Below are 22,069 nucleotides of genomic sequence, written 5' to 3' on the forward strand. Positions count from 1 at the left end.
TCCTTTTTCTTTGCTTTGAAAAGCTGGAGGGTAAGGAGGACACAAAACAAAACAAAGCAAAACTCATCCTTGGCTTTTTCTGGTCAGTTGACTTACTCAAAAACATCTCAAACTTTCTCCGGATTTTTTGCTCCATTCTTTTAAATACTTCCTCGGAGCACTGTCCTCTATGCAAAGGACATTCCCAGTTTTGCTTGTTTGCTGAAGTGCTTCTGTTGTTTAGGTGGCTACTGTACCCATCTGGGAAATGTGGTTTTTTTTTTCTTTGAGACGAAGTCTTGCTCTGTCGCCCAGGCTGGAGTGCAATGGTGTGTGATCTCAGCTCACTGCAACCTCTGCCTCCCAGGTTCAAGTGATTCTCCTGCATCAGCCTCCCGAGTAGCTGAGATTACAGGCACCCACCACCATGCCCAGCTACTTTTTGTATTTTTAGTAGAGATGGGGTTTTGCCATGTTGGCCAGGCTGGTCTCAAACTCCTGACCTCATGTGATCTGCCCATCTTGGCCTCCCAAAGTGCTGGGATTATAAACGTGAGCCACTGCGCCTGTCCAAAATATGATTATTGTTATAATTCCCTGAACCAGGGACTGTGATGAAAGGCAACACATTAGGTTTCCCATGTCCCATGAGAGGCACTCAGTTTAGTGTCCATTAGCAGGGCTTTTTTCTTTCTCAGAGGAAAGAAAATAGCGTTACATATTTTAATTTTGTCGTTTAACCTATGAACAGTTTTTCAAACTCATGACCAATGGGTCTCCCTTTTCTTTTACCAGTGGCTTGGCCATATAGCAGCTGATGGCAGTGGTTACCATTAGCCTGATGACACTACAGAGGCTACATTTATTTTAAATCCCTTGCTTCCAGATTGATTTCCTTCAGGCATCATAATTTCTTTCAAATCCCCTATCTGTGAATTCCAGCTAATTTGCAGAGCTGCTCCATCATGACCTACGGGCTTGCGTGTGTTCAGGCTTGGCAGCAGAGCCATTCCTTTGTACTTAGTCTCACTGCTTAGTGTGGGCTGTCAACATGACAGCCAGATGTGAATGCCCAGGGCTTCTCAGGTATGTGCAAAGTAAAATTCTGAAGGGTGTCACAGCCTTAGTCCATGGAATAGCTCCCTTTCTACATAGGAATGAAAATTTCCCATGCTACTGCTGCTTGCTTTCCCCTTATTCCTGGGGAGGGAGGTAGGGTGAGTAGTAGATTTGCTTCCATGTAGAATATTAAGTGTTCTGACAAGTGATTCATGGTTGCTGTCACAGGAAAGGCTGAGCTCTCCTGCCTTAGACTGGCTACACAGTGCGGTTCTTTCCCTGCCACCCACTGTACCCATTTGCTACAGTCCAGAAGTTGGGTATGCTCTGACATTCTCCATTCTCCCTTCTTGTCATGCCAACCTGAATTTATGAGTTTCCTTATAAAGATGTTCCAGTCTATTCTTCAAAAGTCTCAACCCACTATGGAGCACTTCAAAGATTTGGTAAGTGCTTTGTGCAAAAGCCAGTTAAAATAAATGTTTCTCTACTGCCCCATGAAAAGGTACATCTAGTTGGTTTGATCCAGAGAAAATGCTTCAACCTTTAGCTTTCCTGTACACTTTAGTGAGAGAGTTTATTGTCAGTTAAAGAGGAAAAAACTGTCTTGTGAACTTCTTGGCTGGTTAATTATTAGTTTTAAGGCATAGTTCTGATTATAACTAATGAAAATGAAACACAAAATAGTAGTTACAACTGAGAGAGTCATAGCTGCTATTGGGCTCTACACAAAAATTGTAAAGATGAAATTTCATATCAGAAAATTCCTATTCCTCTCTTGCTGTAGGAGAACAGCACGGTATACAGCAACATTTACAGATGCTCTCGACATTACAGTCTGTGCCAATAGTTTAATATCATTTATTGAAAAAGGCCCAGTAACAGATCTGCTTTTCCACCATATTGTTGTGATATGAAGTACTCCCCTCATTAATTCATTTATTCAACAAATATTCATTGAGCCCAGGATACTTTTACGTACTAGAAATCCATCAGTGAACAATAAACAGCAATCACTCTCCTAAAGAGCATCCATTCTAGTGGTCAATCATAACTGTAATAAATGTTTAAATTATATAGTATGCCCAAAAGCATGTACTATGGAAAAAATACAGTGTTGGGAGTGGTGTCAGTCTAGGTAGTGGTAGAGTTGGTTAGAGTAGGCCTCTTATTTATTTCTAAATAGGCAGTATATTCAATTACCCCTTCAATTGAATATCTAATAAATAGCATATTCAATATAACACAAGTATGAATTATATAGTATTATATATTTATTGTATATATTATTATATAATTACATTATATAATGTATTCTTTACCATGTTTCAAAGAAAGTTTGCCATACTGTTAAATAAACTTGAATTGAGCTGCGCCTGGTGCGCTGTGTGGGTGCTATCAGTGCTTGGCCATTAGCAGCATTATACAGTTACATTTGTTCCATCCATCAGGGGCCGCAGCCTTTGCTGGCAGAGGCTGGCCACTTGCACCATCACTGCTTCCAGGTCCCCTGCCGCTGTGCTCCTTAGCCTTTGGCATTTGCCACCTTTTTGCATTATATTTTGCTGCTGACACAGAGATATCTCGATGTGTTGCTCTATTCCAGAAAAAAAACAACTTTTTTTCCTTTACTTCCAATATGATTTGTACACTTGACACATTCTATTATTTCCCCTTTGCTACTATAGGGACTGGATAATCTATGATTCCTTCTCACACTGTAACTCATATTGGTTTCCCAATGCATACATTCTCATGTTCGCTTAAGCTCTTGAGAACATGCCTCAGGATATCTGACCGTTGAAGTCAGTAGTTCTCAAACTTTTGGATGCATAGAAACCACAGGGTGAGCTTATTAAAACAGTACTGGATCCACCTCGTGAGAGTCTGATATTGCAGGCCTGGGAGGGGCCTGAGATTCTGCAGGTTTAACAAGCTCCCAGGAGTTGAATGCTGCTGGTCCATAGGTCAATCGCCCTTTGATAGCAAGGCTCTGATTCCTCTCACTTCCCAATAGCCACAGGATGATCATGTCCAGGTCAGCTGAGTGTATGACCAGAGTTCCCTGACCCATCACAGTAGTCACTTTGCAGTTCTGCTAAGGCACCTGTTCCCCTTACCGCTGGTGCTTGGATCAGGATCCCTTACCTACCAGGTCACTGACCTTCTAGTCACTGACCCCTGACCCACTGGCCAGTGAGCCTTCCCAGGCAATTCCAGCCTTGCCTCATTCATTACCTCCCGCTAGCCCAGGGGGATTCTTCAACCTCAGCTGACCCTTCAGTTCCAGTATTCAGTTTTCTCTTCTCTGCCCTCTGGGAGTGTGTGTGTGTGTGTGTGTGTGTGTGTGTGTGTGTGTTTCCCTACCCCCATTGCTTTGGCCCTGAAGAAAGAGCTTCGTGGCAAAACAGAGCAAGAAGGAACTTCTACATGAACAACTCATCTGTGGCCCTATCTTTTCAATTGCCTTCTCTAAAACCCCAAAGAAACAAAACAATTCTATTTTATGTCTCGCTGTGAGGGCACAGAACATAACAGAACATTTGATATGAAATGACAGCAATTCACATTCAAGTTGCTGAGATCCCAGTAAGTCAGGGGAAGAACTCACACTAAAAAGAAAACAACAACAACCACCACCACAACAGGTATGACACAAACCCAAAACCACCTTTCCAGGCCTTTTAATCCCTTTAGTTCCTTCCTGCACTGCCCAATGTTAGCCTAAGCCCAGGAGATCTGCTCTGTAGTATCTGTAGCCCGGGACAACTTGCCACTATGGTGAGCAGACTTCAGGCTCTTTCCTCCTGAAACTCCTGCACTGGGTATGCACCGGACTCCTGTGTCAAGCAAGGACTAGGCCTGTCATTGTCTGTCTTTGAATGGCTTTTCTCCAATGCAGTGTTTTCCATACCTCTCCCTCTTGATGCCTTTCTATCTCTTTTCAGCTCACAGCTGGAAATCCCATTTTTGTTCCTTTCTGGCAACTTTTCATTTCTTTCTATTTCTATTGCTATTTAACTGTGGAAAGTATTTCCTCTTGCAGGAAAAATGCCCGTATGCTTTGTCTGAGCAGGAGTCCTGCTGTTCATTATTTGCTGAAAGCCGTGCTGTTGTGTTTAATGTGCACTCTGGGATGTCGATACCATTTCATATATATGGAGGCAGAAACCCATTTGATGCACTTATGAGACCTCCTTTAGTTGGGACCAAATCACCTTACACGCCTTTCCCTTTGTAGCACACCAGCAACTAAATGAGGCTAACACATTTTGTTTGTTATCTCTGGACTTAGAATGTAGAAAAGCTGGAAGGAAAGGCTTGTGGGAGCTCTTTACTGTTTCACTCTCCTGGACAGGGTCATTCAGAGATGCAATATTGTGGTTTTCAGGACTAATTTTCTGGCTTTGTTTGCTTCAGAGAGACTTAGGCTGCTACCTTATGGCTTAGATATCAAAATTGTAACTTGCAGCATGAGTATGTCTTCAATCATTCAAATGAAGGAGTAAACCAGAATAAGTCTGAGTAAACACAATAGGATAACCAGCAATCCATGTAATCTGAGGAGGCTTATCATAAATACTTGATGCCTGCCCACTGGAGGGGAGAAATAATTCAGAAATGCAAAGCCAGTATTCAGAAGTGATAGGAACCTGGGAACTTCTGTACAAACCAGACAGAAAGATGTCCTGAGGCTGGGTGCATTCACATATCTGAGCTTCGTTTTAAACAGTACATCTTCCCTTCTGGTAACAATTCTATTGCTTCTGTGCCAGGTAGAGTCCAGCAACACCACTCTCCTCTAGAGCCAGCCAAGACCATGCCCTCCCTTTGACTCAGTCATGCAATTCCTTCCGCTTTTGGAGGAGGAGGGGAGCAGTTGAAAATGGTATCTACAGAGTAGGGTGCTGGCTTCCCCGCAAAGCAGACAAAGCATGAGCCAAGGGGTCCAGTAAAGTAAGAATTTCATATCTTAAAGACTCTCTTAAAGTAAGTATCATGGAAAGAATTAGAAACTTTGTTGCTTTACCTTATGTTTATTTTATAGTTTAATGTTATTTGTATTAAACTGATTATCTTTTCAGTGCTTAGGTTAGGTCTTGTAAATATCTAACCCCTATTGAAGGCTCCATTGGCATACAATATTTATCTTTCCAGTTTCTTTTAATTCAGTCCTCTGGGTTGGGCACTGGAATGGGAATCTGTAAGATAGTAGCTTTAAAGAGTAACATAGGCATACGGGAACTTTAGAAACTGCAGCCAGGCTCAGTCTAAAAAGGACCATTGCTTAGTTCCAGCTAGTCGTTGTCATGGAGAAAGGCAAGCTCAATGTTGCTAAATTTAATTTTAAGAAAAGATGAAAGTCAATGTTTTAAAAGGTGAAATTAATTGGAGCTCAACAATTGTAAAATACCAGGGGAACTCAACAAAACATGCTGTAGGGCTGCCAGGACACTATCTCTTGTTTCTAGGACTAGGCCACATTAATTCTACAGAGCCTGTAGAATTTAGAGGCCTCAGAAAATATAAACTCCAGATCTTTACTTGTTCTGAGAAGCTCAGGTGACAGTTTTGACTTGGTGAAAAAATATTCTCTTCAATTTCATTAAATAAATATTTATTGTACCAGGCTAGGCTTACAAGACATAAACACCATTAAATTACTGACCTTGCCTTTGAGGAGCTCAGAGATTAGTAAAAGCAGGGGAAAAAGCATGTCAGTCGGTGTATTCTAGGACAAACAGAGAGCTCATCTTTCTTTTGGAAATCCCTTAGGTTGGTAAGTTTGAAGTATTTATGTTAGTATAAGTGCAATGGATTCTAGATGGATTTGCCCTTAAATGCCCTGTAATTGTTTCAGCTAGTGTTCAGTATCCCACAGAATGGTAACAAAAATTGCCTTAAAGTTATATTGTATTTTGAGCAGTTTTCATTTTGTTTCATTCATTTGGTATCTTTTGAGCATATGGCTTTGCTGTAAATAATTTTGCCTCAGTCCAAAGTGAAGTCTGGCCATTGTCCCCAGTTCCTGAAAGATAATCTCGAAACCCTTGGAATTAGAAGTGTCTTTGTCATTCATGGGGAGCCCCTTAGACCGTAGCTGATGGTTTATGCTAAGGAGATGACTCAGGATGGGGCCAGCCATACCAACAGTCTTGGGGTGGGGGCTGACCATACCAGAACGACCAACAATGTAATTAGAGGGTTATGCCTTTGAGCCACATGATATCAGCCTGGCCTCCAGGGAAGAAAGGGGGCTCAAGGTTGAGGTCATCCTTGTGGTTCAATGAGTCATGATTCAATCAACCATGCCCATGTAATAAAACATTGGGATAAAAACCCTGGACACCTTGGGTGAGCATCCCTGTGTGGCAATCTTCTCTGAATGAATGCTGGAGGGTAACATGTCCCTAAGGGTGATGGAAGTGTCACATTTGTAACCCTTCTAGACCTTGTCCTGTGTACCTCTTTTTTTGGCTGGTTCTAATTTTTATCCTTTCACTACACTCAACCTGTCATCGTAAGTATAGCACTTTCTTGAGTTCTGAGTTGTTCTAGTGAATTACTGGACCTGAGGAAAGCTGTGAGCACAGAACAGTTCTCTGGGTGGCCTTGGATTCACCCAATTCTTTCCCCCTTTTCTCTTGTAGTTCTTAAGAATAACTATAGAAGGTGCTACGGCATAGCATCTTGAGATAAAGAGGGGCTAGCTGGAACAGCATGCATTCTGTTCCCGTCCCCCCTAGAAACAGGATGTCCTTCAATGCTTGGGTCCAGTGTGACATACTTCTTCACGGTAGAAAACCCACAGTGGGCTGCTTTTTGGGGCCCCTCAGCTGAGGTGCAAGTGCGACACACAGAGTGGAGACTCTGTCTGTCCTAGGCAGCTTTCCTGAGCCTTAGGAAACTTGCTCTCCATGAATCGTGGGCTTCTACAGTCCCTTGCTGCCTCCCTGTAAGTGAGAAATCCACTTCATGTAGCCTGGCACGTGGGTGGGTGTTCTGTCTCAACAGACGCAGACAAGTTGGCAACGGTGCACTGCGAACCTACTACATGGTGGGGCCCTCAGATTCACAGCGAGTGTCTAAAGTGGGGGCGGTCTGTGGAGACTGTTCCCTTAGACTCTGATGTTTCACAAACTTATTTTAATTGATGCCAGGAGTCTTGGGCAGAGGTGGCAGTCTGAAGACTGTGACCTTCACCTTGAGTTTGACTTACTGTGGATAATGACCCATTTTTCAATTACGGGGCACTCATGTTGTATAAAAAGGGTAAGACAAGGTCCTTGCTTGGGAGAAATTTAAAATCCTGCTGATTAAACAAAACAGGCTGGCACATGAACAATCCTGAAGGAAGCCAAGCTGGATAAATATCCTGTGGAGGTCAGGAGGCTCCATAGCATAAATCAGTGTGTTAAATGTTTACAGATATGAAGGGACTTGAGAATTTTCAGTTCTCTCTGTTATAAAACAAGGTGAGTTATAGAGGGCAGGGAGGTTGGAGGGCTGACTTGGTGACCTAGGATCCCTGGCAATCTCAGAATCAGAGACAGGCAGGGCCGGGGGGTGGGGTGGATAGAGAGCAGACAAAGCTGTGAATGAGAGTGAAACAGCCAAGAGTTTCTTCTCCCTGTGACATGAGATCCTTAATTTAGTCTGTGAACAAATTTAAGTCTGAAGCTACTTGAGCCCTGTATTCTACCTCAGCATTCTCCTTCCTCTTAAAGCATTAAGAAAAATCTGGCCAATCCTCCTTGGCAAAAGCACCTCCACATTTTCTTTGGCAGCTGGGGAGTTAGTGACATTTTTGTTGACTGTTGCCAAATTTTATCCCCAGGATTTCAGGAATACGTCTTTTTTTTTTCCTGGAGAGTCCTCATCCTTGGAGTGTAAGCTCAGCTTCCTGGAGTTTTCTGTGGAAAGGGGCCTCATCAATCATCTAGTTCAACTCCTCCCGCAGGGCAGAGGAAGCTCCTTGGGGTTCCTGCCAGGTTCCCATTGATTGCTTGAATTCCTCTTGTGGGGAGGAGCCCACTCTTTACCCAGGCAATCTACTTTACTCTGAGACAGTTTTAACTGTTTCAGATTCTTTTCACTTATTAGAATTGACTTTTTTTCTCCTGAAGATTTCTGCCCATGTTTTATTTTTAAATTTTATTTTCTGGGGCTGGGAATGGTGGCATATGCCTGTAGTCCCAGCTATTTGGGAAGCTGAGGTGGGAGGATTGATTGGGTCCAGGAAGTTGAGACTGCAGTGAGCCACGACTGCACTACTGCACAACTGCATTCCAGCCTGGGTGACAAAGCAAGACTGTGTCTCAAGAAAACCACATATATGTAACATTTATAATGCATATAGTATATTTAAAAACCATACACACACACACACACATACACACACACACACACATACTGTATTTATAGTATTATTTCCTGCGAAAATCTAGTAACAAGAGAAACAAAATTGATAATGATAAGCATTTATTCAGCACTTAATATGATCCAGACATAATGCCAATACCTTTATATATATTATCTCCTTTAATCCTCAGAGCTACTCTACAATAGAGTACTACTGTAATACCCATCTTGCAGATGAGAAAGCTGAGGCTTAAAATTCAACTCTCTTGCATGATAGGATGGAGTTCAGATGCCAGAGCTGGATGGGATGTAGATAGCTGACTGCACTGCTCAGGCCCTTCACTTATTCAAAACTTTCATGGACCTGCCTTAGTCACATTGGGTACCATTTAAGACCTGTCTTTTACAATGAGTGTTTTATAGTTGATATTTTAACACATGCTCATAAATCTAGACTTGCTGTGTTTTCCGTGTATTAATAATTATTAGTATTTTGTTTTCACTCTGAACACACACACACACACGCGAACACACACACACACACACACACACACACACACACACACACAGAGATGTTTCCAAAACCCTTTTAAATTTACCAATATTATGCCAACAAGTTGACTTTATGACATCTTCTGGTAATCCCTTAATTCAAATCTGGCTGATATTCTGCAGTGCTGAGCCTGATTTTATTTCTGTTTGTCTCCGTGTTTTATCTCCCTTGCTATTTTGGTTAAAAACACATAATTCTGCTGTTCCCAGTCAGGTGTCACCTCTACCCCTGAGCTGTCACCCAAAGATAACAGGGATTCAGTACAATTAGATAACTGAAATACTTAAGAGGAATTCAATCCATTCTAAAAATCAACAATGCTCCTATTTAATGTGATTTATAATAAGATATTTGTCGTGGAGATAATTGCATATCGTGAGATCTTTTTAAAGAAAATAGCGAGAAAAAAACTCAAAGCTTAAACTTCTTAAATGTCTTTATGAGAGTCCTAAAACGTTTTCTTTTAGATGTTTAGAAAACACTCTATTCCCTGGTGCTTACTCACACATTACAGCCCCAAGTGTGGAAGTAAAGAGGATTCAACTTACAGGCTGTCCAGGCTCATCTCCCCCGAGGATTCTGAAGCCAAATCCAGACTCCATCCTCCGAAGGTGAACATCCAATTCTTTATAATCTGGACCTGGCATAAAGGAGATCCCATTGAGTAATGAATCCTGCCTCTTTCCCAGCCCCTGAGGAACTGAACACACCAATGATAAATTAATTCTGTGGATGTGATTAATGAGAGTGCTGTTAGGATCAATGGAAACCATAGAGGATACAAAAAATATGGTAACAGAAAAGTAGGTATTCCAAATTTAGGTAGTCCCTTGAATAATAGTGACCAGCTAGGGGTACTACTGGGGTATTACCAGAAGCAGAAAGAGTACATGAATTTTCTGAGTAAAAAAATTGATGCCTTTATAATTCTTTATTTTCCTGAGAGCATTGGATTGCCCTCAAGAAGCTTGACTGTCACTTTGAGGATGTTTACTCTGATTAGAACAATTATTACACAAGTAAGAGAGAACAGATGGCAAACCCCTGGAACTGTCTAGTAAAGCACTGCCTAGTAATTTATTAATATGTTTATGACTTGATGCATCCAGTTTAAGTGTGTCTCTGTGTGTGTGTGTGTGTGTGTGTGTGTGTATAAATGTATGCTCAATGGAAGTTGTTTCTTTTAAAATTGCGAAAATTAGAAGATACAGAATGTAAAATTTCTTGTATTGGTATTCAAGTAAAACATTTATTTTCTGACAAACTCCTTTAGGGTTTTCATAACTTACAGGTAGAAATTTACCTGGGTCTAAGATGGACTTTTGTCCTCAAAATATTTTAGAATGTGCAAGCCACAAATTGACTTTTGACTTTGTGAGTGTACTCAAAGTAAATAAGAGACTTTTCCGAAGTCAGCTGAAACAACAGAGATGTATTTCAAAATAAGGTGAAAAACTCTCCTGAATGTCATTTTTTTCAGCCTTAGAATAAACTAAAACTATTAAATATAAAAAGATTTAGACTTTTTAAGTAGAATATGGCTTATGCTTAGCCTGTCCCCTCACCTCTTGGCACCTTCCTCAAGGGGAAATACTTCAGTCGTGACTGAGCTGTGCATACTTTCATGCCCACTGCTGGGATGTCAGCAGGTGATCAGCAATTTTAAGAACTATTTATTATGCTATCCCTCTCTTAAGAAATGTTTAGTGATTTCTGGGCCTTAATGGTTTAAAAGAGGTATTAGAACTGATAGAAAGAGGTATTAAGTAAAATTCCCCTTGCTTAAACCAGATAGTTGTGGAAATTAAGATGGGATTTCAGAGAAGTCTCATAGGACAAAAATCTGTGTCGAAGCCACATGGTTATATGGTAGCACTTGTCGGAGAGAGAGGCTCATTGAATGCTGGAGAGGCAGATATTTTCCAGCTCTGCAGTAGGTGGTGCTGCCGGAGTGATACAGTGTACAAAGCGCAATTTACAGGCTTGCCTTGATGCACAACAACCTGGGCTATTTCCAGGGATATACGAAAGCCATCATTCACTTCTAAGATGTAGGCAAATGCCGATTATTTGTCTGGTGCTCTCTTAAATAAAGTTGAATCAGGCACATAAGTACATGTATATATGCATTGTACACGATTCAATGAGCATTCACACCCTTTTATGACCGAATGCATACATGACCAAGATCTTTTCATTCAACAAATACTGTGAAACTCTGCAAGAAGAATAACCAATTAGACCTCTACATCTTTTAGTTATCCTTTACAAATTATATAATCAGTCATATTTTAAAGATGGGAGAACTTAAAAAAATTCCATTCCTATTAAACAGAGGTGGTGGCAGAAGGAAGATGAAAACCTTGCCTTACACACTATGAGACACAATTGGCTTTTGAACTCAGTTTATTCTGAAGTCTACATATCATATATGAAATCACATATTGGGGCATGTGCTAATCCTTTGGGAGTCTGGAGGCAGATGGAGTTGAGCCCTACAAAATCATAGCAGGTATCTATACTCCTCCCAAGGGAAGGAGAAAGACAAAGGGAAATGGGAGATGACAGATATTGCTCAATCATTGTTCAAACTTCTACAAGTTGATGATAATACAAATGTTCCTGGCAATCTCTTCTATAAGTCGCTTTAAGCTTGGAGGAACTCTAGACCACATATACATTAAAAATACAAATGGAAGGTGCTGTATTTGTGACACTGAACATGATAGAGCCAGCATACGTTTAACTGGAACTTTTCCTCTCCTGTGTTCATCTCACTTTTGCATTGCCGCTCAGTATGCTAAATGGGAAATTGTTCTTCCAGTGACTTCAGCACCCATCCACATTGCACAGGGAGCTCTACAAGAACTTTATTATATGATCCATCTTATTTGCTAAGTAAAACTTTTCCCCTAAAGAAATGCTGAAATTACAACAATCCCAGTAATGGAACTCTGAGAGGTATCAAGGCATAAGAAGTTTGTCTTCTGTCAGAGAATCTGTGATTCCTGGAGGAATTAAGGGGCTTTTCCTTAATGAATAACACATGACTTCTTTTTAGGAGAAAAATCTAGATTTTAGCAAGTGAATTTTATTTAACTCTGAGGAACAGAGACACGAACAATGCATTCATTCTCCTTTTCCTACTCTTTACGTATATTTTGGTGACAATTATGATCCTGTTGCTCTGACCCACCATGATTTCAAACAGGGGGTGGTATGTACCAGCCATTTCATCTTCACTCTTCCGTTCTTCCCAGCAGAGGTGGCCAGCTTCATGGTTCATGAGCAAGCAGAGAGAGGCAAAGAGAGACCCCTTAGAGAAGAATGCTGGCAGATGTGATTTATTTTTTATTTCTTTGTTAATTTTTGAACACAGATTCAGAGGCTGCAGGTTCTGGAGATTTTAGAGAAATAGTCAACTGGAAAAAAGTTTATATGATAGATTGTGCCTTGAGGCAGCAGTATTTTTTTTTTTTTTTTTTTTTAGGGAAAATAACATTTTAGAAAGATAATTTTTCTTTGGTTTCCTTTTTTCCTTGGAGCCTGGCTTTAGAAAATATCTAAAATTACATGTACAAAGCTGGGAGACATCACTGTTTTTCTTTCCTGCTTTATTACTCTTTTGGCAGACTGTGATGTTTCTGAGTTTCCCCCAGCTGCTCTTTGGCCCGACGACATGTTTCAATTACTGTATTATGTTTTATTTCTTTCCTTATTAATGCAAGAACTTAAAGTGAAGAAATCCAACGGCCAACTCTTCACCCCACTGCAGCAGAGTTAACAATCACTGTTCCTTTCCCTTGTTTCTAACAACCGGGGAGGTTGTTAGATGAGGGTGTCTGGTAGATACCTATCTGGACCTGAGTTGCTTTGCATGTTGTTCAACTGTGCCCCACAAACATTCTTTTACTCTTCTGTTCCCTTGTACTCTTTTTTTTTTCAATCTTCTTTTTCCTCAGTCCTTTTTGCAGAACTGTCAGGGACACTCTCAGGCGTTGCTTAATGACGCTCAAGAGGAGGCATTGGTTGTAAAGAAATGGACTAAGAGGAGATAAAGCATTCTTTAGATATTAGTGTTCAGTGGCCAGCTGTGGCCAGTGTTGCTTCTTTGAAGTTGGGTCCTTAGATCCTTAGGAATTATGAAATAATGAAGCCTGTTATGAATTATGACAGGCATTATGAAGCATTTCATGATCCTTTTCCTAGACGGAATTTTACACGACCACTATGGCAAGTGAATTTACAAGTCCTAATTTATCCTGGGCTCATACCAGTATTGTAAAAACTAACTTTAAAAAGTAGCAAATGGTGCGCATATCCAGGTATCAGGATGACCTCTCTCATGATAAAGAAAAGCAGATTTCAAAAGTTGATTCCTATTTCACATGAAGACTCCAGGGGCTTCGCATGGTATACATTTCCTTAATCTTGCTTTTGAAAGACGTAGCTTTGTGCACGGTTAGGGAAAAGGCTGGGTGACTGAACACAACTGATTAATTTTATGAATGGATTCAATCTTCAAAAATGCAAAGAACAACATTTTTATGAATTAATTTGGCACATGGGATGCTGCTGTAAACATGTCAATTAAATTTTGGTACTTGAATCCCCTTTCATGTTTTAATTAAAACATAAGTACCATGGCTTATCATCACAGTTTGGCATGGAAGATACAGTTGTTCAATTTTTCCTGCTGGAAAAAGCATCACTTTTTTGGCTTTTCCTTGTAAAGAGATTTAGGAAAGACAGCATGAGGAAGGCATCAGGAATCACAAATGGTTATTAAACATGGTCTCGACTTCTGGATTTGTATGTACTCCAGATATAGAATGAGTTAAAAAGGAATTATATAGTTCCTGTTGCTCAAATCTAACATTATCTAATAAGTAGCTAATACCCTATCCTTTGAAATATTCCTTCTCTTTACTTGTTTGCTTTATCCCTGTGGGTATGTGAATGTGACCAAGCACGTGTTGGCCATAGCAGACGCCATCTCCCAGTTTCTATTTGGCTCTCTCCTCAGCTTTCACATCAGCTCAGATTTTCCCATCCTAAATATGACTCTGCTTCCTCATTCCATCTCTTTCGAGGAAAAGTTGTCTCTAGTGGAGCCTTCACTCTACCTCTGATTTCATTCCTGCCAGTCTGGTTTATGCTCTCTCTTGGCACTACTGCACTCCTTAAGGTCACTATGCCTGCTAATGACCAAATTAAATGGCCTTTTTTCTTTCCTCATACTGATTGATTTCAGTGCCTCATTTGATATTGTTGATACACTGTTTATGACTTCAGATTTCTTTAGATCCTAAACAAGGAAACATCTCCTTTGGAAGTAGTTTCTGTGACACCCCATTTCCTAGCAGTCTTATTTTTGGGTGGAGTTGCCCATTCAAAGTTCCTGGCCATAGAGTCCATTGTTTTTCACTAATATGCTCCTTAGGTGATGGCATAGTTATCATTGGCTGTCTATAGTGTTCCATTATGCACAGTCTGTAGAAGTTGTTAAATAAATATTTCCCTAACTTAGTTGTCTTAAGGCACTCAGCAGTCTCCTAGACCCAATGAACCATAGCATTATTCCACTATGGAGTTATCACTTAGTTTCAAAAATACATATTATTTACAACTTCCTACTATCAATTTTGCCCTGTACCTAAAGATCTTATGCAAATAAAGTTAATAATATACCTTATAATTATGATAAATACATCTGAGTAAAAATAATGACATGTAATTTGATAAAAGACATTTTATAAATGTCAGAAATAATATGGGTCATCTACTTATTTTATCTTTTTTTTTTTTTTTTTATTAGAGATGAGGTCTTGCTTTGTTGCCCAAGTTAGAGTGCAGTGGTGTGATCACAATTCACTACTGCCTCAGATTCCTGGGTTCAAGCCATCCTTCCATCTCGTCTAAGTCTTCCAAGTAGCTGGGACTACAGGCATGCGCCACAGTGCCTGGCTGTTTACATTTTTTGTGGAGATGGGGGTCTTGCCGTCTTGTCCAGGTTGATTTTGAACTCCTGGGATCAAGCTACCCTCCCACCTTGGCTTCCCAAAATACTGGGATTACAGGCATGAGCCACAGTGCCAAGCAAGATCTGCTTATTTTAAATGCAGTCATGATTTCCCAGAATATTCCGATAACTTGTGTGGACATTCAATCAATTATTTGGATTGGTTCTTTTCTTCAAAATCTGAATTGTATAGTAACATAGTATACTCTAACTATATTATAACTTTTGTCTTCTAAGTAAGTAACATATTTTTTAGAAAATGTAAACTATGACTTTGCATGTATGTTGGGGTAACCTAAACTATCGGACCACTCTATTCTCGTTTTTAAATGAAGTACATTCAGAATCTGAGATTTTAAAGACATGTCCTTTTTGTGACCAGTAAGCTGAGATTTAAAATTCCAAATTAAATCTTGATTTCATTTTGCAACTGTAATTACTAGATCCCATTTTCTCTCTGGGCATAAGATAGTGTTAAAAACAATTAAAAAGATTTAACAGTCAGCATAGAGAAATGATCATGCTTTAAAATTTTTAGTCATGCTAAATAAATTCTTTAGACATTATTTTAAGACAAAATGCTAAATAATATCTTCCATATTTTCTACATATCCCCCCAAAAATGACATGAAAACTTACAGAATGAAATGATCTCAAGCACATATATTCTCCAAGGGGTGTTAGAACATGCTGAGATGGATAATGAGCTGTCATCATGGAAACACTCTGGAGATGTGTGCTGTGAGTCCACAGCCCTGAAATAGTGCTACTATTATAAAACACTATTTTCTGCAATTGTTTGAGTATTTCAATCTGGTGGTCTGATTAGCTGTTTAAAGCATTTTCATCACTAATTCTAAAGGCAAAAAAATTTACATCTTCTTTTTCCTCTGTCATTTGTACAATAATGTTACATATTTTAGCGTAAACCAAAATTGGTGTTTTTGATATGATTAAGTAAAAAAAATTTTCATTTTATGCAAATTAATTATGACTGAAAGCTCCTAAAACTAAAATATGATATTCAAGCCTAACTTAAAATCTTATTGAAATATAGCATTTTATAATTGGCATTGTTTAAAAAATGAAGCTGATATAAATAGTTACTTGATTTGAAAAGAATTTCATTCTGTGTTAGCAAAATTTCTAATACATTCTTTGGAAATGTCTAAATTGCAAATCTCCTGAGACCTTCTAGCTTCTTATTTGTATCTAGTTTAAAGCTATTCAATGTACATAAAATGCAAGCCACATAAGTAATTTAACATTTTCTAGTAGCCACATTTTATAAAACAAAACAGATGAAATCATCTTTCTTTTTTGTTTGGGTACTGTCTTTGGAAATCCAGTGCAGATTTTTCACATATCTTACAGCACTTCTATATTTAGAATAGGCATATTTCAAGTGCCCAATAACCACATGGAGCTGGTGGCTACTGGATCACATAGCACAGGTCTATTCAGTCTGATGGCTCTCCTCGGCAGCTGTTTTTAATTCAATCTTTTACTAGAGTATTTTATGAAAGAAATTCATGAATATGACTGTTTTCCTTTGTTTTTGTTGGCAGGCATTTAGGCTCACCATGATGAGACTTCCTCTCTATCTTGAATACATGTTTCATGTAGGTGACTAAAGTAGCACAGTGATTATATACTAAGAAACTGATAGTACTCAGAAGAATGATTTGTTACACAAAATGGAAGACGTTTTGTTCACAGAACTGTGAGTGCTGAACAATACTTGCCAGAGGAATCCATTCGAACACTGGTCCTGGGTGGCACTTGTTCTGGATGGGAAAATGGGGAATTAAAGTTGAAATTCATTTATGGCATTTTAAAATTCATCTTTACTTTCTTTTGGTTGCTATCATAGCTCCCCCAACCACAATCCTATACTTATGTTTAAAACATTTTTTTTTCCTCTAAGATCCAAGTTAGTGGACAGATTTATCTTGCTTTATGTATGAGCATGTATGTAAACGTTTCTTTTTTTTTTTTTTCTTTCTGAGAAGGTGTTTCACTCTTGTTTCGCAGGCTACAGTGCAATGGCACAATCTGAGCTCACTGCAACTTCCGCCTCCGGGGTTCAAGCGATTCTCCTGCCTCAGCATTCCCAGTAGCTGGGATTACTGGCACCCACCATGACACACAGCTAATTTTTGTATTTTTGATAGAGATGGGGTTTCACCATGTTGGCTAGGCTGGTCTCGAACTCCTGACCTCAGGTGATTCACTTGCCTCGGCCTCCCAAAGTGCTGGGATTATAGGTGTGAACTACCGTGCCTGGCCTGTAAATATGTTTCTTTTACATGCACCCAAAATAGAAAAATCTGAGTTTCTTTTACGATAAGGGTGGAATAAGATTACCATTTCTAAATATTGTTTTGATTCTCATTATAAGAATACTAATTTGAAAGTAAAGTCAATCTAGAATGTGAAATATATAAGGAAAATATAGGTCCTTTAAAATTAGGTTATAATTCTGTGTCATAAAACTTTGAAATGAAAAGTAGAAAATCTAATCAATGATGGTATTGATTTATGTACACTAGTCAAAATATTTTGATATTTCCAATTATCTGGGTAGTTGAAGTTATGTATAAGTAGTTGAGTTAAATTAGTTTATTTTAGCAATAGAGATCCTTTATAAGGTTTATGTTATAATCTATGTTAAGTCTAATAACATAAAAATTCAAAAAAGTGAGTACAAAGCACCTTCAAAATGTAGGCATATCCCACATTTAGAATTTGAGAACCTAGAAAAACCTGGTTGCATACTGTGTTCTGGAAGTAACTGGAGACATGTTGCTCTTGTGCATTAACATTTTTCATGGGTAGCAAGACTCCAATTGACATGCTTCCTCCTACTCTGCATGGTTGAGATGTGCAGCTCCTTACTGCATGTTTGAGAAATGCAGACTTTCACCAGGACTTTATCTGGAACTGCTAAACCTGAAGAATAACATAATTAAATTGTCCCTTGATTTTCACTCTGCCTTCTAAATCCCTGGTCTTAATATCGTAGAAGAATTAACAGAATGAGAGATGCAAGGCACCTTTCATTGCACAGATGGTAAGACCCAAAATGCTACGTGATTTGTGTAAGGTATTCTGTACCATCTCACAGGAAACTCTTCAACATCCTTTTTAGAAAACATACTTGCTATATGTTTTAAACTTAATTAGAATGCATTATTCAATAAAGCTCTTTCTTGTTTCATTTTAGTATTATTATGAATAAATAATACATTCTTTTCTGACCACGTTATACATTTTTTCCTAACATCTCCAGGCATTTTTCCTCTTCCTTCACTGTTCTGTCATTAGAGAAGTTCCTAAACCACAAAACTGAGTTTAATATCAGATGGGCAGATGATACATGTATGCAAACCTCTGGTCAAGAAATACTTAAGAAGCTAAAGATCTATGTTAAGATATGCTGAGATACTTCTATCTGAGAGAGTGGCAGGATATTTTTGCCTCTATGATGAATTTAATATTAAGTTTACCACATTGTTTTGCTTTTGAATCATGTGAGGAATTTCAGATGAAAATTAACTAAGCATTATTAAACCTCTCAAAAACACAAATTCACATTGTGGGTAAAAGAACTGTAAAATGTTCTTGCAAGAACCACTCCTCTCGCACTTGTAGACTTCAATATGTGAACTATTATTTTTTGCTTGGAAGAAATTTCATACCATTATTATTATTTGTGTCTATAAATAATTATTTATGATATATAATCACTAATCATAAACGATTATTCCTTAAGAGCATTTATAGACGAGGCAACTTAAGAGTTTTAAAAGGCAGAGAGTAAGAACATAGTACAATAGAACTCTCCCGTTCTGAATGTGTTAAGATGACATAATTTTATAATATAGTTGTACCATATAAAGCACTATGAAAAAATGATTATTTTATCCTTAAAGTTTAAAAGGTAAAATAAGACCAAAGTCTTGTTGCTTTTTCACTGAGCTTTGTTTCAAATAAAGAGCCAGTCTGCTCATGGAGGGCATAACGATCATTCCTGCCAGGTAAGCTGTGCTTTCACAGTAAAGGCAAATTAGCTTTCTGGCAGAATTGCTATTTTTAAAGAACCTTCATGTTTGGTGTGGCTGCTTAGAATTATGACTTAAGAAATGTCCTTTTGTCTGTATCAGGGATGGAAGAGTGCTACCTTTGAAACACTTCCATTAGGTATAAAACCGACATGTTATGTTATACTCTCATGAGGACCTACTGGCCATTGAGTGCTTAAACTCTGCAGCTCTGATGGTCTCACATATATTCATGAAAATACATTGGGTTACATTGCCAGCTTGTGCAACCAACAAAATGCTTTGATATATTAAATAACTTTCAATCAAGACCTGATTTTTAGAGTTTACTTTTTACTCCTCCACCTGCCTTAATCCCCTGTCTAATTCCAGGATCTTTTAATTTTAAATTACTGAATGAAATAAATTTATAAGCTCTAGGGTTGGATCTAATTTCTAAAATACATGGGAAAAATATGTGTCCTACCACAGCTTTTATTTTGCTATTTTACTTAGCTCACACCATGATAATTTCCTATTTCAAAAGGAGCCTGTTGGAAATATAAATGTTACCACCGTTTTTTAGAAAGTTATCTGAGGATACCTTTTTAAAATCAGATTTCCAAATTAATTAAAATCTACATATTAAAATGGCAGACACAGCTTAACTGGATTTACTGATCTTCATATCAATATATTATAACTGCAAAGTGATGTACAACGCGATATATTAGAAACTCCGTCTGAAAGGCAAATTTTTTTCACAGATCAAATCATAACACAAATTATACTAAGGATAACAATAATGCTTCTCTCATAAGAAAAGGGTGCAGAAAATTAATATCTCCGTACAACTGAGGACATTTAAAATGATAACATTATTACATCTTTTTCTATCCTTTTATTTTTCTAATGCTAGAGTCACTGGTAAAAGTGTTTTAACATTAACTTATTTTAATATTTCACTAAAGTAAGATTGTGTTCCAGAGAACATATGTGTGTGTGTGGGGGTACTTTAATGCACTGGACATCAGCAGTGTTTGAGCAAATCAGGCCAGGGGTTGGTCTAGCACATGTTCATATGTGAGGGTGTTCTCTGGGAAGGCACGGTGGCCTTTCATAATCACATAATAGCAGCCAGTAGCTATGGCATCCATGAATTTATTTAAACCTTTCTTAAACTTTTTGATATTTCTAGCTTGGCTCAATTGGGTATTTAATTACAGGGGAAAAGGAGACTTGGGTCAGGAAGGCATGAGCTAAAAGATTTTCAAAGGCTTCAGAGCTTTGGTTTTGAGCACCCTACATAGATACTACCATATGTGATGTGGCTTCCCCCATCACTTTTCATTGAGATATTGAGGCAGTGTGCTGTGGTGAATAATATTATTGTAGTACTCCATCCTTTCAAGTGGCTCGCTGTTAGGATGGGAGACAGTGCAAACTACAACTCTTGCTCACTAATAACGAGGAAAGAGCAGCAGAAAACCTGATAGTTTAGAAATACAACCACCTGTTTGTGATCAGCCATAAATTACATGTGTATTACAATACTGAACAATGAATTCAATAACATGCAATGAACAACAAAAGAGCAGGATAACAGCCCTAGATGTGAAAAACATAACTGTCCATTTTTGATCTGCCACAAATTATCATTTCATTTCAGACATAGTACTACAAAACAGTTTGCTTCTCCATTATGCTCTTTCACTGGCCTGTGGTCACTTTTGATTGCTACCTTTGCTATGATACTCGTTGCTTATTAGGTCTAATTCTGGAAAGGAAAATTGATTGTGTGAGCTCTTTTGAAGACATTTCAGAGAAATTTCTGTTCTAAAGAGGTTATACCATAAGACATATTACACCATACGGATCCTGACATTTTTATGATTCTACATTTGAGTGATGTCTTAACACAAAGGAGTGTGGACATGTCGTACCTCATAAATTGTTTACTTATTATAACCAAAGTTCAATGTGAAGAGAAAAAAGTTTGAACAGCTTCAGTCATAATTCAACTTGGGTTTAAACCAAGGGACAGAACCCTGAGGGAAGAGTTTTAGGAAATAAGAATTTTTCTTTCCCATTCCTGGTTGCCTCTGCTTATTCGCTCCAGCTTTCAAGGCTGCCGTGTAGAACAGGCCCAAGCAGTGTCCCCGTGAGCTGAATGATAAGATAAACCTTTACAACAAGTCTGGCTTAAAGAAAAGTGAAGCAACAGGACAAGGCCCTATCCCATGTCAACAGGCCCATCAGAGTGATCAAAACTTTATTTTGTAAGATTCCAAAGTAAGCCACACTCATTTCTTTGGGAAGCACTTTATACTGCCTTGCCTATCACAATTCTTCTTTTTATTACCAGTCATCTAGCTGTAGTTGTCTAAGTATAATCTTTCCCAGAAGAAGGAAACAGATGAGATTAACTCCCTTTCATTTCAGTGACTATTGTGATGTTGAACCCGACTTATTTTCTCTGTTAAGAAAGAGGACTCCATGGCATAGTACTTAAATGTGCAAAACTTTACTACCTATTTTTTTTCTACTTCATTTGCCGTGAAGTAGATTTGTACATGTATCTAACTTTGGAGCTTGGCTACCAACACTAGTCAGGAATAAGCCTTTACTTCAAATTAGGGCTAAAATATGTATAGGCATAAATTCTATCAGCTGAATAAATTAGCTTGAAAAGATTATTTATCTGAGTAGGTATTACGCTTTTTATTCATGGTGTGTACATTTAAATATATGCTTTTCTTGAACAGCAATGATGACTATTCCTTGAATAAATTATATAAAAAAGAAAAACATTATAATTTATCATTCAAATGAGGACAGTCTAGGGTGGTAAAAAGTGAACTATTAATAATTATGCCAGGACAACACAGACCAGGATTGTCCAGGGAAACTCCCATGTGTAGTCACCCTAGACAGTCTTATAAGTAACTAAGCCAGTGAAAAAAGTTTCCTATCATGTTAGAAATATGTAGTGGGAGGATGGATGCAGTCACACACAGAGAAAGAAGGGCAGGAGGAGATGAGGTAGAGAAA

The 22,069-nt window shown here is 38.5% G+C and overlaps 1 protein-coding gene across 17 annotated transcripts in view; it reads right to left on the reverse strand.

Annotated features, from left to right (window-relative positions):
- MAGI2 (membrane associated guanylate kinase, WW and PDZ domain containing 2) overlaps positions 1-22,069 on the reverse strand; it is a 1,439,413-nt gene that overhangs the window by 150,757 nt on the left and 1,266,587 nt on the right. For 13 of the 17 annotated variants that reach the window (XM_032275750.1, XM_032275743.1, XM_032275746.1 and 10 more), the window contains 2 exons: positions 16,721-16,762; positions 9,502-9,593 (listed from right to left, as the gene is read on the reverse strand). In XM_032275750.1, the coding sequence (XP_032131641.1) occupies positions 9,502-9,593; positions 16,721-16,762 (134 nt within the window). The remainder of the gene's footprint in view (positions 1-9,501; positions 9,594-16,720; positions 16,763-22,069) is intronic. The other 4 variants (XM_032275745.1, XM_032275744.1, XM_032275749.1 and 1 more) reach the window with 1 other exon arrangement.

This window comes from Sapajus apella, unplaced genomic scaffold (genome assembly GCF_009761245.1).
Source record: "Sapajus apella isolate SASKATOON/1434 unplaced genomic scaffold, GSC_monkey_1.0 scaffold7, whole genome shotgun sequence".
NCBI lineage: Eukaryota > Metazoa > Chordata > Mammalia > Primates > Cebidae > Sapajus > Sapajus apella.